The following is a 17998-nucleotide window of genomic DNA, read 5'->3' on the forward strand; positions in this document are numbered from 1 at the left end:
TCCAAATATGGCGCAGTACAAGTTAGATTTACTCACCGGGTCTTTGTGCTCCGCCCGCGGCGATGATGGACTCTTCGACGACTCCGAGCAGTCTCGAAAGTGCGCGTTCGTAACTGCGGACGATGAGAATCGTGTTCGCGTACCCCGTCCGTCGCCGAAGACGCGATTATACGCGGGAAACTCGATTCGCGACGCGGGAAACTTGGCGCTCGCGGGAGTAACGGACGCGGCGCGAATGCACACTGAAGGTAGCCGCGATTCAAATCTTCGAGCGCTAACGAGCGTTCCGAAGCGCGTCCCTGTAATGCCCGTGTCACACTACGCATTGGAGACTGAGGCCCCTTTCTACCAATATAGTTTAATTTTAATCTCAGTTTAACTAACTCTTCATTTTTTTCCAGTTCTGAGAATTAGAAAAAGATAAAGAGTAGGTTGAACTGAGATTAAAGTTAATCTACGTTGGTAGAAACGGGCCTGAGGATTGCAAATTGAGGATTAGAATTCAGCCAATTGGAACGAAACGGATTAAACTTAAAATTACCTGATTGGTCGAATTCTAATCCTTAATTCGCAATCCTCAATCTCCAATGCTCGTTTTTACCGATGTATAGTTTAACTTTAACACACTTTTGTACAGTTAAACTTGGTTTAACTCACTTTTTATCTTTTTCTAAAAAAAGGATCGAGAGTAAGTTAAACCGAGATTAAAGTTAATTAACATTGGCAAAAGTGGATGCAAAACGTTTCGTTTAAACGGCTTTGCGCTTTGATTTTCGAAACGTATAATTCGCGAAAAACTGAGAAAATTTTTCTTCATTCGTTACGAACAATCGCTGTTACATGATCAACTGATTAAATTTGGATATACATCGAAAGAGGATATCACGAAGTGATTTTGAAACGTAGCTATTAAATGCAGGGGAAATCAGTTGATCAGTTTGAAGCTTGAAAATATCCAAGTAGAACATAAAAGGTTTGTTCGCGTTGCTTGCACTTTTTCCACTCAGCCTCTTCGCTTTCTCTCTCTTCAACACCCGAATATACTTTCTACATTGAGATTCAAAATTTGATGCCCGTTTCTACTAATGTAGATTAACTTCAATCTCGACTTTGAACTTTTTCTAATTCTTAGAAAAAGATAAAAGTTAGTTGAATCGAGATTAAAATTAAACTACATTTGTAAAAACGGGCACTAGAGAGTATTTGCTTCATTTTGAGTGCAAAATTTGTAAGGATTTCAAGCAACGCGAATAAACCTAAAGTCATAGTGACATCAAAATTATTAAAAATCACTTATCCTACACAACACCCTTATCCAAGATATGTTTTCGATCACTTACAATTTATTTTAACGTCAAAATGATGACATTATTGTGACTTGTTCTGCTTGGGTAATTTCGAATCGAGACGGTCTTTTAACGGTTGTTTTTGTTTCATGCGTCGAATTTTGTTGTAAAACGAGAGAGTTGCTTCGATGATGGAGTGATAAATTCATGAACTTTTCTAAATAACTAGCGGAAGAATATAATGAGATGTGTTTGATCATAGATATATACATACATCGCTCGTCTGATTTAAAGAGCTAGAAGAATAATTCTAATTATGATCGTTAGACGTACGCACAGTTTAAATTATGGAAGAGCGACTACCGGATACAATATATATGATTAACAATAATTTTCATGTCTAAATGTGCTGTCGGTGTTTCTTCTATTTTGAGATAAAAATCGATCAGTCTTTCGCACTGAACGATCGATAATATTCTATCCTTATCTTCCCATTTCGGAACAGATTCGAATGTGCAATTTTTCACGAGCGTGCGATTAATCCGTTTTAATTGTATCTTCCTTTACCCTCGCATATTATTATATATATATACTGTACAGTCTGATAATTCGGGTAAATGTTTGTTAAGACGACTCGACATACTTTTACAATATTTACGACATTCGGTTAAGTAGTCTGTATTGTGATAAGTGCGGAAAGAACCATATGGCGAATATCCTGACTAATATCCTAAAGTAAAAGTACAAGCGTATCTGATAAAAAAAAAGAAAGAAGCAGAGACATATTTATTTTGTCGACAGCCGCGCGTCTACGATTTTCACGAAAACGGTTGGCTTGGCTTGGCTTCTTCCAGACTCAGTATTAGATTTCGCGGTATAATGAATGGGAATAGAAAGAAAAGGTCGAGCTTGTACGAGTTTCTAGATGGTTTTACACCGATTTACATTTTACGGAGACAAAAGTCGGCTACCTGGTCGCCCGAATTTTTGCGGTGTTTCCGTAGAAAAAAAAGACTCCGCTCCGCTCCATATCTTTATGGATGATTTAAATTTTGTATACGCGCAGCGTGCGAACGGTGACACTTACAAACACCTGGCGGTATAGTATTTTATATGTATTATAGGATCTTTAAGATTTTATAAATGTTTTTTCATGGGAGAGAGAGAGAGAGAGAGAGAGAAGAGACAGGTAGAGTATACCTCTTTGTGCTCGCGCAAATATGCCGTGTGCTCCTGCGAGCTCCAGTTGCGTCGACAACCATCTCTAGTTGAAGAACTTTGTTGTGAGACCTCTCGATTAAAATCATACTATATATCGAGCGTTTACGCTCGTATATATGTATATATCAGACAATGGGACCGGAGTGAAAATTTTATAAGCGTATACTTGAGAAAGTGACAACGGGATTTATGGTAATAACGCCAACTTGTTTTGCCAGTGTCACCGTCATTTCTCTTCTTCTGTGAATTCTGTTGAACTATATTGATGAGAATGTAATTTTTATTTATTGTAAATAAAAGGAACATTGCTTAAAGCATTTTGTATATTATGTAGTCTGAATCGATATGCACGAAACAAATTCTGTTAGATGGAATGTCCATCGGATCCTAATGCAAATTGTACGAAGAGAGATTCGTGATAATATGCGAATGCGTCTTCATATGGTGATCTTGCAGGAACGATAGTACAACTTTGGGCGTGGGAAATAATGTGAGACAGGAATAAAGTTAATTTCCTGTAAAATACTGCGTATTGCTTTATTAAAAATTAAATAATCCTTCTCTATATAAAATATTTATATGTAAAGAAAATTAATGCTGCTTTCCATCGTTCGTCGCTCCTGTACTTATCGTGCATCAAACACAACAACTGAAAGCAACATTATGAAATAAGATTAAGGAAAATTTTTAGAAATTCAATTTTGCTAGATTATTATATTTAAAAAATGTTAATCGTGTTAAAACAAAAACATTAAAAAACATACGTCTTTTTGTGCGCTTCTTATACATAATTCTATATCCACATTCTCTGCATCGAATTGCATCTTTGGCACGAATCTCGTTATCGTGATGACATTCTGAAATAATGAGTTAAAAACTTGATTAATGATATAAATTAGGTAAAAGAACGAAAATAGTTTTTCATTACAATTTATCTTAACTACTACATGTATCATGTTCGAGAAATTTCTCTACTTAGAAAGCGCTTTAAAATGCAATTTATCAATTTCCACAAACAATTGATACAGTTTATAAAATGCTAAAGTCTTAAAACTTTTTAAATAAACATATAAATGTGATTAATTTAATGAAAATTGGCAAGCATTGATATATTATGAGTTTCTATTTACTAAAAAGTAAGGTTAAGAAATGGTCATCACATGCGTGTTCTTACCTCCACAAATGTATACCATAGCCTGTTTCGGGGTAGATTCGGATTTACCGGATTCCATTTTAACTGTTGTGATATAATAAACTAATTAATTTTTTGGTACAGTAAATCTTTGTTAACGTAGAATGCACAACGTCTTCGTGTTGTTGTCAATGCAATTGCAAAACGACCAAATACGATGCAATTTACTCAGGAGACCGACTTTGACCGACTTGGATCGACTTACCGACTATTGAATAAGAAGATAGGAACTTTTATTTTATCGATAGATGACGTTAGTAGTTACAACTAGTCTGTTCTTTTTGGCTGAATTTCTTTGTTCTTCTTTTCTTTTTTTTTCTTCCGATATGAAAAAAAAAGAATAGATATGAACCGTACAAGAAGTTTATTTAAAAATAACAGGCCTAACAGTTTTGTTGAATCGCGTCATTTTTCAGAAAAGGCAATTAATTACGATTAGAATTAAAAACAATACAGATTATATATATATATATATATACAAATCAAAATTACACGATACATATTATCGCGCTTTCTATATGAAACGAACGATTAGATAATTCTCTATATCCGTTTTACGAGTTAAATTTTCAAAATTGTAATTAATTGAAGTTTAATTGATTGTTTAAAATTATATCTTATTTTTCCATTGATGTAAAATGGAAATAATAGGCCGTTCAAACCACCGCGCGACACGCATCGCGTCATCAGAATTCGGGAGGGCGAACGAGAGAAAACTTCCCCGGCAACAAAAGCTCCAGCATCCGGCACGGAGCAGATCGACCAATGGCGCCGCTTGGCAACGAATGGCGGGACGAGGCGTCACGCGTGATTCGTCAGTTGACGCGCGTGGCAGCGTATCGGTGGGGGAAGAAGAGGCAGAGGGTGAGAACGGACTTTACGAACGCGCGGCGTTCAATGTGTCGGTGGAACGTTGAAGCGTGTGGGTACGTCAGAATTCATAGGGAGAGCGCTGGCAAGCGGGTGCGTGCGCACGTTTCCCGCGCGCACCCCCAAGCGCCGCTCAGTGACAATTGGCCGAGGGTGCGTGACGCGTATTATGCATACGGTGTCGGAAGAACGAGGTGTGTGTTGGTCACGCAAAAATCGTGCGAAGCATTGTTAAAATCGTGGATTTCCTCGCGAGAAAATCGACTGCGGTGAAAGGATCGGAACGAGCTGGTCTCTTCTTTGTGAAGCGCCTCTTGTCGTGAACGCTGGAGGGGTGGACTTTCTCCGTGCGCTCGTGATCCGCGTGACCGTCGCCGCTATTCGAAGCGGCAAAAGGGTGAGTGGTTATGAAGAGGGGGGGGGAAAAGGAAAGTAGCGGACATGAGGCGCGCGCGTTTCCCGCGCGATGCACGTGAGTACAGTGCGAAGTGAGGCGAGTGACAACACGAGCGGGGAAACGTCAAGTGCCGCGCGACAGAAACCGCGTTCGCCGCAACTTCACGACGTACATCGGTACGTCGACGCGATTTCGGGAAAACGGTTACCGCCGCGGAATGACATTCGTGCGATTCGACGTGATGAAGGATCTTCGAGCGAGACGATGACGCGTTACGAGGACGAACTCTTCGTCTCCTTGTCCCGCGTGGCGTAAACAGATTCGTGAATGTGTGAGCTGAAAATCCAAAACGGCTCCGTTTCGTGCGTCGTTAAATATGTGGCGGCCGTTGTCTGTTGATTTCTCACTGATTTACTTATCGCGTTAAAGTGCGTCGTTTCACACGGTCGAGATTTAATGAAGATTATCGTTAAACCTTAAAAGAGTCCGTAAATACGTGTTTATATACCTGCTTGGTGGACACTAGCAGAAGCGTGATTATCTTATCTCTACGGTAAACGGAAGGCGAAAGTGAAGTGATCCATTTAGAAAAGATCATCGAAGTTAATAGACTCGGATAACAGCTATTTATTTGCCGATAGGTTCGTACAAACAAACTGTTTAAATGTAATGTAATGTACTCTCTACATTTTTTGGAGTAAAATTCACCCTCAAGAGTGAAAATTCAGTTAGTCTTGAAAAAGAGTGATTTTACTCTTCAGAGTGAGATTTACTCTAAAAACTTTAGAGAGTAATGCAATGTAATGTAATGTAACGTAATGTAATATTGGTTAATTTAGGATACATAGAAGCCTACAGATTTTTTTATCTTCGATGGTGGTGCAAGCACCATTCAACATGCCACATTGGGTGCACCGTTCGCGTAACGTCCAGCTGGAGGCGAGATAGTCCGTACCGGAAGTCCAAGCGTCCAAATTTGCCAGAGATAGTCTTTAAAGTCAGTCGAATGAACGACGTCCTGAGCATGATGGAGGACGTCGACAGCATGCACGTCAAGACGCCGTGCGTCTCCATCAACAGCATCTCCCACGACAGTGTCGACAGTGGCTACCTGTCCATTGTAACGCCGCAGACCAGCGGCTGCACCCCTAAGATAGCCGGTTATCGAACGCGTTCGTCTACCGGCGCGTTGTTCTCCGCCAAGAAGCACAGGTACCGCCCGGATCCCATCCTGTGCGAGAAGGTGCTGAGGCACCGTTCCAAATTTAATTATCGTCTAAACACCTCCGAGTTCCACAACATTTCGGATTATCTCGTATCTGAGAACCCCGTCGAGCAGGACTCGGTACTGGAATCGTCGTGCACGCACGATAACCAGAGTCTCAGCCTGGTGCATTCTACCCCAAGCTGTGCCAACAATGAATTCGACAGGCCGCTCAGGAACAAAAGGAACTGGAGGACCACGGTGCCCGTCACCCCCGCGTCCACGGATTTCCAAATTCTCTCGCCACCCCCGTCGCCGGCGGTACCCTCCTCATCCGATGTAGCCTCGGAGCCCATTTTGGAGGATGCGGAAATGAAGCTAGTCTGTACGCCGCGTGGCAAATCGCAACGGGTCACGACACCGCCGAAACTCAAAGTTTTGATCCCGCGAATCGTGATCTCGCCGATTCATACGAGGAGCACCCCCGTTATAACGTCAGCGGATAATCGTAAGTTGTGCGAACTGCGTATCACGGATTTGACTGCCTCGTCCGAGATTAAGCCCAAGAAGCTTGACTTCAGTCATCGCGGTCTATATGCGTCGCTGCGGAATAGCCGAAGACTTACTTTTGACTATACGGGTAGAGACAAGGTGGATTTCCTATCTCTTCTTGGAGAAGAGAGCAATCACTTGAATTTAGTGTCGAAAATCCTATCTTTTCTCACGCCTCAAGATCTGTGCTCGGTCAGTATGGTATCCAAAGTGTGGAGGAAGATCTGCAAAAGTGACTCGTGTGCCAATAAGCGAAAACTGAGTTTTATCATGCGTAAGAACACCATCAAGGAGAACTTGCGGCTGTTGGTAATGGCGAAGAAGGCGAAGCGCGAAGAGGATATACAGACGAGTCCTAGGAGCAGACGTTACGTTCGGAAAGGATATTTGCTGGATGTACAAAACTTACTGCAAGTTCCAACACAGCCGAATAGTCCACCTGTATCACCGAGCAAAATTAAGTTTCATTCCTTCGTCAAGGTAAGCAAATTAATTTCTCGTGCCATATACTTGAGTATGTTATGATGAAATGGGACAAATCATGATTAACAAATAAGAAATAATTTTTTTACTATAGTATTTCATGTCTTAACGCTGTAGGTGATATGATGCGTTTATCTATTGGACCCACTCAATTATAATGTAAATCTCTGTCACAAATGTCTAACGATTCAATTTTCTTTACATCTGCAAATTTGAATTATTTTTAAGCTTTTTTACATGAATTATATTTTACGAGTTTAGTTCCTTGGAATTAATTAGTACTTTTAACCCTCCGTCTGCAATTATATTTATACTCTCTTCGTTCGATCCAAGTTTTTTATTGTTCTAGGCTTTCAAAAAATGTGAAAATATTCAGAATTACTTTTCATCATTTCTATTACATTACAAGTAGTTTTTTAACAAGAATTTTAGGAGAAAAAACCAGGAAATTTGAGAGTGAAATTTTGCTTGTATTAAAAAATAGCCAGGTTGTAGACAAAAGATTAATTAATAAAAATTACAAAGATCTTACAAATCTAGCGTCAGTAAACGTCTGTCTTACAGAGTTTAGCGTCAGCTTCGAGGGTTTAATAGGATGTTATTTTATTTTCAAAGAAATATATAGCGATTCATATATATAATCGAATGTCTATACATTTGTATGTTAGAAATTACGATGTTCGAAGGAATGACCGAATTTATAGAAACGCACTCGTGAGAAAACTCACGACAAAGTCAATGACTGATGCGAAATGTCGCATCTTTAGAAGAATTCGCGACATTTCTCAGGGTTCTCGTATTCGACACCCGCGGGAGTCTATCATTTCACCGAGAGTCGTGTTCATCTCGTTTATCTCGTAACAGTCAGATAATTCGGCGCCCAACAAGACATGGGCATTTCTTCTTTGATGCGATACTTACATATCTTTCGCCCATAATTGAATAATGATAATCTACAATGGTTCATGATATGCGAACAGAAAAATGATTGTTTCGTTGAGAATTCAGTCAATTTTGACAGCACTACGTTAGCAGTTTTTGATCTAGGTATAATATACTGAGAATGTATTAATTTGTTCGCCAATTTGAATGCGATTATCTATTATTTATTGAAAGTGAACACAGCACTTTTAACATTTACACTTTGAGAGTAACATGTTTATCCTTAGTCTTTTATCTATACATAGTTTTTTACTAAGGAAGAGAAAAATATGAGGAGGAAAAATATTAAGAATATTATCAATTTTTTTAATACTCTGAATATATTTTGCACACATCGATTTTTAATACAATATTATGAAAACCAATGAAAATATATATGTGTAACATTTTTAAAGCTAATTCAACGTATGATAATTATTATGCATTAAACTGTAATTACGATGTAATTATTATCTTAAGCAATTGAACGGTTTCTTACAATTTAATTTGATTTCACATTTTGTTTTTACAAACTACTAATGTTTCATTTCTATACACGATGCATTCAAAATCGAGCAGGCAATGCGCGATATTTAGTTTCGGTAGCCAATACAATCTATATATTATTTATTATTTTGTAAATATTCATTATTTTCGTAATATGTACATATAATTAATTAATAATCATCTCTACACAGTCGATCGTTCCGTTAAAGTCTGTTATACTGCTCAGAGCACACGGCATGTCGTGATTTAAATGTTAGAGCACATAATAGACAACGTCGGCCGATTGTTGAGTCGTTTCTGAAAATTAATTAAAATTGTCATACTCAAGTGCGCGATTACATTGACGAGGACTTTTCATAAACGACTATAAGTCACAATAGACACAGTGAGCTTCAAACCGTAAAAATTCAACTAATTATAGTTGATTATTCTTCTCATATTTGACTGTGATTGGCCAATATCTTACGGTTTAAAGCTTACACCTGTTGTGTTTCAAGACTAAACTACACAACAGTCTACTAACACTTTGTTTATCGTGTGCTTTTGCCCTTGCACATTGCGTCAGGCATGTCGAAACTCATAATTAAAGATGCTGGCTCGTTTCTCTTCGTTCGTAGACTGTTCTTCGTCGTTTTGGCGCTCGTAATTCTCGCGAGAACAGAAACACGACGGCTAATTACCAGCCAGCGATAATCGATAGCCCGGTAGTCTCAAGATTTCTTCGACTAAATTGGCATTCGCATAGTTCGCGCGCACAAAATCGAATCGCGGTCAGGTAATTGTTTCGATTGTGAGATCATTACTTTGACGTTGATTTATTGTCGTTTTGGCTTTGAGCCGCCGCGAAGGATAATTGCTTCGTGGGTCGTTAAGGCTCGAGATAAGCGAGATCCGTCGACGGTGTGCAAAATTTGACGGATGTTTCTGAATGATGAGATTCTGCGTGTTTTGCATAATTTCATCTCGTACATAGCAATTGAAATCTATCTCACGATATTCGCAATTACGTTTCAGGGCAATCGGAAATTGTTGCATTTAATTAGTCATGTGTTTTATATAATTCAGGAGGTAATACACATTTGTAACATTGTTATCGTTAGATATAATTACTTTTTTTTTTAGTAACAAAGATTTTTTTTAGTAACGCTACATCAGAGGTTACATTTGTAACGTTAATGGTAACGCAGTTAGATTTTTGAGTAACAACAGAATAGACTTTACTTTTATCGTTACTTTGTATACGTACAAGGCATGTGTATTATAAACGTGTTTTTTTTACTATGTAGCAATTAATCATAACCAGTATAGATCTCGTGTTGAACTATCAATTTGCAACATAGATAATTGGATGCCATTTTAAAAAAGGTTATGTAAAAATGTAACAACTTATTTTTTTTTGTAATTGTGCTAATTAAAAAACTAAATAACGCAATATCAAATTCTTAGACTTAATATAATGGACAATAAAAAATTTCTTTTTTAAATAAATCATTATAAAAATATATCAATTTATATTTTTACGATATACATTACGCATTTTTTAATATATTGAAGAAATCATAAAATGGACCAGAGTGATGTAAACATTTCCTTTATATTCTAAATCCAAGAATTTTCTCGTAAAACATGAATGATTCTCGTAATTCCAAGGAATTACGACATGCGCTCTGACTTTATGTAACGTTTATGAATATTTTACGGTATATTGTGTCATTTCCGCACAAATAGCTCCTATTACATTGCCGCGGTTCCGTTGGACGTCCATAAACTTGAACGCGAGCTTCGAGCAAAGCGGTGAAGCAAACGCGATGATTTACTCGCGAAAATCAGTCAGACGACGGCGTGAAGAATCTGTGACAGTGATGTACGTGCTTTCTCGTTCCCGTCGTCGATGAGGCTACCTGCCGTTCTCCGACACTACTCTCTCTTTCTTTCTCTTGTCGAACGAGCGACGCATTCCTCCTCGCGTTAGATTGTAATAGCGGATGCAAGTGGCATACCTCAAGTTCCTTTGTTGTCCGCGCGAAACGATAGCGAGGCATGTGTTCGCGCTCGTGTCAAAGCCAATGCCGACTATATTCGTATTGCTATTCTTTATCACCGTGAAATGCACGATAACGATGAAACGCGGCATTGTCGCATGCATATTGCATCTAGCTCGTGAGACAATAGATTGCGAAAGCTCGTTACCAAACGAATATTAAGATGAATGTATTAGTCAAAATGATCGTCTTAAAACATCATCATAAATATAGACCTAAGATTTTAAATCGTCATAAAATTAGGTTCTAAAATTTCATCATTAAAGTACCGTTTAAAAGTAATATAAATACATCATCGGATTTGCATTTGAAACTTCTTATATTTAATGTTGGATTGTAAATAGCTGAAACTATAAATGATTTTGTATTTTATTTTTCTGGTTCACTATTAGTTAAGTAATATGTTATCAGAGAAGAAAACGACAATGATTGAGTTTTTAAGAGATCGCGTGGGAAAGATGACGAAAAGAAATGGCGATTTAAAAGGTATAGTTGGATTGTAAATAAATTTGGATCGCGACGCGTTGCAAAGAAAAATCGACGTTAACGTTCGCAAACGAATATGCAATGTTGTATTTTAATGCTCTCTACCAAAATCGAGTCTGGCAGATAATATATCAGAGCGAGGTCCCCGTCTCTCCTTGTGCACATCCAGAGAGAGCCGCGCCAGCACTCGTTTCTTCTTTGGATCGCGAATCGGCCTGCGGCAAAAACCGGCCACAGAGAGAACAATGCGAATATATTGTGGTACCTGACACTAAAACAAAGGGCGGGCAGAGGCCTTTAGTCTTTTACGACAATTGTACGCGAATGCCAAACCACAAGCGTGCAATGCGAATAAAAAAAAAGACGAGACGTCCGAACCGCAAAGCTTAAAGAATTATTCTGCTATGCAGAAAGAAAAATATTAACTATCACTTGCATGCAGTGCCATTAAATTTGGAATTTTATATAAAATATTATAGACTATATTTTGACGGCTAATAATCTTTCGTTTCATTTAAATGTCGTATCTTTAAATTGCAAATTTAAAAAAAAATTACGATGAATTTTTTAAAGGAAATTGTACTGTTATGATATTAGGTTTCGAGTAGATTTGCGAATAAAGAAATCCGAGCTCGGTTTGGTTTCACCGATCCCTCACGTTTCTTTGATGACTTTGGCGCTCTTAGCGTCTCAGACAGCCTTGCGGGATGCCGTAGAAAGTTCGTGGTGAGATACAGTGCGATCGTTCATGAGAATGAATGTGCGAACATCCCTCCCTTGATCGTTTCTGTCAGCGATGCATTACTACATGTAACGCATGCACGCATGACTAAAACCATGGTAAAGTCGCAATTACTCATTCAATCTCGTTAAAACTAAAACATTCATCTTTGGAAATTTGGATACTTTCTTTTAATTTATATTTAATGATTGTTATGAATTAAAACGTCACTCTTTATTTTTAATAAAAAAATATTCTATATATCTCTTTTTAAAAGTATCTGAAATCGAGTTACCGAAATTTTGAACCCTCTTGAACAAAAAGATAATGTTGTACTTCCGATTTTATAATAACGTCCGTTTTTTTATCATGATTGGAGAAATTAATTTCACGACGAACCGGACAAAGATAGTTCCTCTAAAGAGGAAGGAAGAAATTGTTCTTTATAATTAGCAACGGCTGCGCGGAGTCCGTTGAGTGGCCGTCTAACGTTGTCGGGGTGCGGGTGTTTCCTGTGAAAAGGAAGACTCCTTGTGCAGTCCCTTTTTCCAGTGGGTGCCTTGACAATTTCACAGGGGACGCACTAGAATCCGGTCGAGCGAGTCTTTCGTCTCGGGTTTAGAAAAAGATGAATTTACAAAGATTTGTTTTTAAAAGTTTCGTGTAATTTTTTATCTCAATATCAGAAAAATCGGTATATTAGTCTTCGGAGATAGACATTTTCATGGAATTTTAAAAACCACATTAAAAATATAAAAAACAATTTCAAAAGTACTCGGTAATAATTTTTTATTCCCAAGAATAAGGAAAATTTTCTATAAGATATTAGCATGTATTATAATTCATAAGATAGGACATTGTAAATTATTGACAATGTTTTTTTTTTACAAATAATCAAGAATACTTATAACTGTTTTTATACTTAGCTTTTTTGATTATCTCGTTTCTGAAATGATTAATTCATTTAATAGTGAAGTAGCAAACTTGTGGGTGTGTGTATGCAAGCGGGATACAAGTCGCGAGTGTGAAAAAGGAAGAACATTCCGTCAGCTCGTTCATTATTATTTTGCGTTTTATTTTCTTACTCAACGGTCTCCGTGGTAGTATCGTCATATGTTCATATTGACCCACTGCTATGTAGCACCTGGCCAGGTGCATCAGGTCCCGACCAGGAGCTCTCTTTCCTTCTCACTGCGTGCTTCTCGAAGCGTAAAGCAGTTCGATACAACGGACAGCAGAAACCGTTTTTACATGAAGTAAAATAGTACGAACGAGTAAACCACGCGTGCCATCACTGCGTGAAATATGCATGGCACACGACTCATTTGCATTGTTAATTTCAAGCTAATTTCGGTAATACTTTATTGTGAGAAAATTAATGTTTCGGGATCAACGACCTATCTCATTCATCTTTAAGATTAATTATTAAATTCTTTTCATATTTTTAAAAAATTTTATCCTGTTTCTCTCCATCTGGAAAATTGAGGAAGAACAATGTATGGATGCAGAGAGATATTATCTGTTATATAATCCTATATATGAAATCTATATATTGTTATATTAATTCTTAGACATTGCTTTTAATAAAATATAATGAAAATAATTTTGATATGAATTAAATTGTTAAATAAATGTGAAAAATAAGTAATGTTTTGTTTAAATTGCATAAAACAATAAAAAATTTAAATTTTGTAGAGTGTTAAACTCTCTTCGTGTAATATTCTTTGTGGAATCCAAAAGATATCTCCCGAGAACACGGGCTTCGCCATGCATCTTTGTGTTTCGATACGAACTCAGGGTCGTACGATCGATAGTTATCAGTATTGCGATTTCTCCTCTTTTCACCCTCCCAAATCTCTCTCTTTCTCTCTCTCTCTTTCTCGCACACACATTTACAAACCATGTATATGGTATCGAAGACGGCATGTGTGTAACAAGTTGCAGGCAGCAGCGAACAAACCTTACGATCCCACGATGGTTCGCTTGTCGTCTCGGTAAAAAGACCAGGAATGTCTCGATAGCCCCCGATAAACGCATTAATTGAATGCCCGACCATCTCAACCCTCTACCTCTCAACAATAGTCTCTCTTAAAAGTGCCGTCTAGCTTCTGCAAATTATAGTGTGCACATATATAATATATATATATATATATATATTCCAAGAAACTTTTACTTACTTTAAACATTAACAGCCATTTAAGAAAACGTTTGAATAAATTTAATAAAATATTCAGTACGTTTTTATTGACCAATTTGCATTAAAGTAATATGCGAAATTATTGTATATTATAATTATTTTAATTTTTTAAAATAGGATTATATTTTAATTTTGTTTAAAATCTGTTTATAATAATATTTATGCAAATATAATAATTTGATTTATTAAGAATAAAATTTAAAAAACTGCTGTAAAATATAACAATGTTCTAGATTGCCAAATTTATAAATTAAAGATTGCAATAATAATTTATACAATTCATAAATATTCTTATCAGATTTTTAATGATGAAGATTGTACGTCGTGGTAAGATTGCTTAGTTCGCATAGGTGCTTATTTTCCGTGTTTTAATGTAGCAAGAGAAAAGAAAACGCGAAGGGTATCGTATATCCTCCCAAAGATGAGAGCAAACTTATTATTATACGAACCCTTGGTCCTGCAATCTTCTCGAAGCCGTGCTCGTAGTAGAAAGAATGAGCTCATGATTCGATTCCTTGATAAACGCTTTAAATTGCACGTTGAATCATACCGCCACATACCTGCATGTCCTGCATACAATCAGATTTTGTAAAGAGTAACTCGCTATACAGGGTGATCCAAAATTCCCGCATTCGGAGTACAGGACATGATACTTTATGCTAAGACAAACAACTTTTTCCTTTAGCAAAATTGCGTCCGACAAATTTTTGCAGGAGAGCAGGTTGAAGTTATACAAGTAAACGCAAAAATTATTTATCGAATGTAATTTTACTAAAAAGTTATTTGTTTTAGCATAAAGTATCATGTCCTGTACTCCAAATGCGGGACTTTCAGATCACCCGGTATATTATAGGAATGCGAATCAGTTATATTTGTTAGTTATGAGATATTAATTTCCATTTTAATTCTGTTACTTTCGTTTACTTTGGCATTATAATTTGCATTGCATAACACAGACGATCGATGACAAAGATTTTTTTCTTCATTAACAAAAGCTGTTATGTAAAATAAATTAATAAACTAAAGTAGTGAAATAATTCTAATGGATACTAACAATAAGAGCGCTTAGAACTTAGCACATTAGTTCTAGATATAAGTTTTTCGATATAAAGATAGATAGATTGTATGTCGGAACATCTCATGCACAGCTGTTGCTGACGTAACCCTTTTCTTCAGATCGTTAATCTGCACGGATATGCAGGTAGTGACGTTAAAATGTCTCAGCATGCGACCCTTCATAAGAAGGTAAGGTGTGCATCGTCCCGTAACTCTCTTTTCTTTGAGGAAGAAAACAACCGATCATTAACGTCTAGGAGGACAATGGCGCAAATATTAACTGATTCCGCATATAAGTAGTTTGGAGAGGTAAATAGACAAAAAACGAGAGGATGATTCGAAGAATTTATGGAAGAGCATCATTTGTCAAAATAAAATGAGGATTTTAAAAAATGAAAATAAAAAATCGAAGTTACTTAAAACGCAGCTGCAAGATTTTTACAAAATTGGAACGGGAAACGTTTCATATTCGTATTTCTGTTGTATAATCGGCTGGAGAAAATCTCAATGCATTTGGATCGAGGGATATTAGTTGGCGAATAAACATATACAGGTTTCGAAAAACCTGGATATCTTATACATAGTTCGTAGCCAGCAAGAATGTGGTAGTAGACGCGCGGGGGGTAGCCATACCTTTCGTAGGAATATACCTATGTTTTAAGTAGTCAGGCTAACGAGAGGAAAGGAAACTTCGAATTTTTGTGAAGGAAAGTGACTACAAGTGAATTCTCTTCATTGTATCCATTCTTTCTCTTGTACCATGCACTACTACGATTGTGCTCGGTCACGTTTTTGTAACATATGGTTTACTGAATTGTTTGCTCGATACGTGACAAGACGAAAGGTGAGGCGATGTAAAAGAAAGACTGGGACCAGTCATAATAAATCGCTGCTAATGCGAAAGGAAAAAAAAATGAAGAAAAAACTTATAGAAAAACATTATATCTGATTTTGCAAAAAGATAGTAAAACAAAAATATAAAAAACTTAGATTAAGATTTACGATTTTTGTTAGTAAATAATTTATATTCTCTCTCTCTCTTATATTGATATTTCGGATAATTAAATATATTTTAGCACGAATATATCGATAAAAGTTTGGCTGAAGTCATTAATTAAATTAGTTAAATAATTTTAGAACGCTAATAATGGGGACAAAAATTAATACACCACGTGTTATGTCATTCATTATGTTTAATTTTAATCTTTTATTGTGCGTATGTTATCGGAGCAGAGACTTTGTCGTTTGTCAGTCGTTCCGATATTATATCGTTTATTCGTGCGAGTGTAACGAATCGATATACGCATGTCAGAACACAATTGTACCGCAAGGCGGCGGCATTCGCGTGCGTGAATACAAAGCAGAGTGCATGAACGCGTCTCATTCCTTACATGTCGAATTTCATTGTCACTTACTCGATTCGTCATCCATCTTGCACAAACGAGCACCGTCCATTGTGCGTGTGGGCTAAGCGGACTTTGTATTACACGAAGAATTATCGTCTTCTTAATCTGCGTGAATCCAACTGTGATATTTGTCGCTTGAAGTCGATATTGAAATCGTGTGGAACTCTCAGTAATGCAGCATCTTCTTTAATTAAATTGAGTGTTGAGTATTGGATGCTAAATCATCAATAAATGCACTGGATAATCTTTTTGTTTATTATAAATCTCTAATTTTTTCGAGTTTCTTTACAAGTTCCTTAATTACAAGTAACGATAGAATATATTCAGTTTCATAGCTTTTTTATTCCAGCTTTTCCCTTTGCATTCTTTCAAAACGAAGACGCAGGATTTCCTTGGAGTGTAATATTGTTCAATGAATAGGCAATTAGTCAGGGCTTCTTCTTACAATATCTCTTCACATTTCAATATCCCTTCTTAATGCCAAATTCTTTCCTGTTCTTCTCAAGTTCATCCTGAGATATAAACGACACGTCACATTTTATTCTTTTAAGTGCAATCTTATGCATACACTGTTTACTGTGTGTCGCATGCAAGGTGAACGAAGAACCGTTCAAACCAAGTTTGATATGAATGAAGACCAGTCTTTGATAAGTATTTACATAATTGCACTGTAATTTATGATGATGTTAATACAAAAAAATATAAAAGCACGTATAATACAATCGGAGTGTAAGCTATCGATTAAGTTATACTTAAAACTCGATCGGCATAGCCGTTATTGAGATCCTATAATCTCGATCCGGCGCAACTCGCCGGCCATGTCTTAGCGCCGAGACACTACCGTGTCTCCAGATTGTTTAATAAATTCTAATATTTAAATATTGATATATCTAATATTAATACATAAACATGTTAACAAATTGTGAAATACGTGTCTATAGAGATTTCAGATAAATAATAATTTTATAATTAAAAATTTATTTAGTTGTAATTTATAGGAAATAAAGGTAGTCCAATAATAGCTTTTTAAACTTTTTTTCAATTATGTTTTTCACTTTGCAAGTTTCAGACAATATTTTGAGAGAAATAATATTGATAAGAAATGCATAAATACGTATTTATAGGGATTGCCGTAGTTTTAAAATTTTCCAAGATAGATAAAATATTTTTTTACATGTATTGATTAGAGAACAATTTTCTTATTCGCATTTACCGACACATTTATAGTGCATTTTTACTACATCCGTACAAGGAAACTTGTTTCATGAATTTATTGAAATTGTAAAGTACGTATCTTGCGAAGCTTCTCTTTCTTCTCGTTATATATCTGATCAAGCAAAAAGGACTTGATCACAGAAACTGCTCGAATGTCGTTACTAACAAGTTCTTCTCGAACGTTCCTCTTCTCAATATTTTTATTTGATTTAAAAGCAAATCATCTCAGAAAATGCAGTAAA

The 17998-nt window shown here is 36.6% G+C and overlaps 2 protein-coding genes across 3 annotated transcripts in view; one reads left to right on the plus strand and one right to left on the minus strand.

Moving 5' to 3' along the window:
• Nucleotides 1-1229: 1229 nt before the first annotated feature.
• Rpb12 (DNA-directed RNA polymerases I, II, and III subunit Rpb12) lies at nucleotides 1230-3895 on the minus strand. Of its 2 annotated transcripts, XM_018445872.1 has the most exons (3): nucleotides 3682-3895; nucleotides 3272-3364; nucleotides 1230-3156 (listed from the first exon to the last, which is right to left on the minus strand). In XM_018445872.1, exons 1-3 carry the CDS (start codon nucleotides 3737-3739, stop codon nucleotides 3134-3136), a joined length of 174 nt encoding a protein of 57 aa, XP_018301374.1. In that variant the 5' UTR covers nucleotides 3740-3895; the 3' UTR covers nucleotides 1230-3133. The 2 variants fall into 2 exon arrangements, with proteins under 2 accessions (XP_018301374.1, XP_018301373.1); XM_018445871.1 differs by lacking the exon at nucleotides 1230-3156 and having other exon boundaries at nucleotides 3195-3364.
• A 1972-nt stretch (nucleotides 3896-5867) lies between these two features.
• Nucleotides 5868-17998, plus strand: part of LOC108721362 (F-box only protein 43) — a 36936-nt gene continuing 24805 nt past the window's right edge. The window contains exon 1 of the mRNA XM_018445883.1: nucleotides 5868-7202. Coding sequence (XP_018301385.1) covers nucleotides 5973-7202 — 1230 coding nt within the window. The 5' untranslated portion in view covers nucleotides 5868-5972. The remainder of the gene's footprint in view (nucleotides 7203-17998) is intronic.

Source organism: Mycetomoellerius zeteki, unplaced genomic scaffold, assembly GCF_001594055.1.
Source record: "Mycetomoellerius zeteki isolate Tzet28-1 unplaced genomic scaffold, Tzet1.0 scaffold168, whole genome shotgun sequence".
NCBI classification, from domain to species: Eukaryota; Metazoa; Arthropoda; class Insecta; order Hymenoptera; family Formicidae; genus Mycetomoellerius; species Mycetomoellerius zeteki.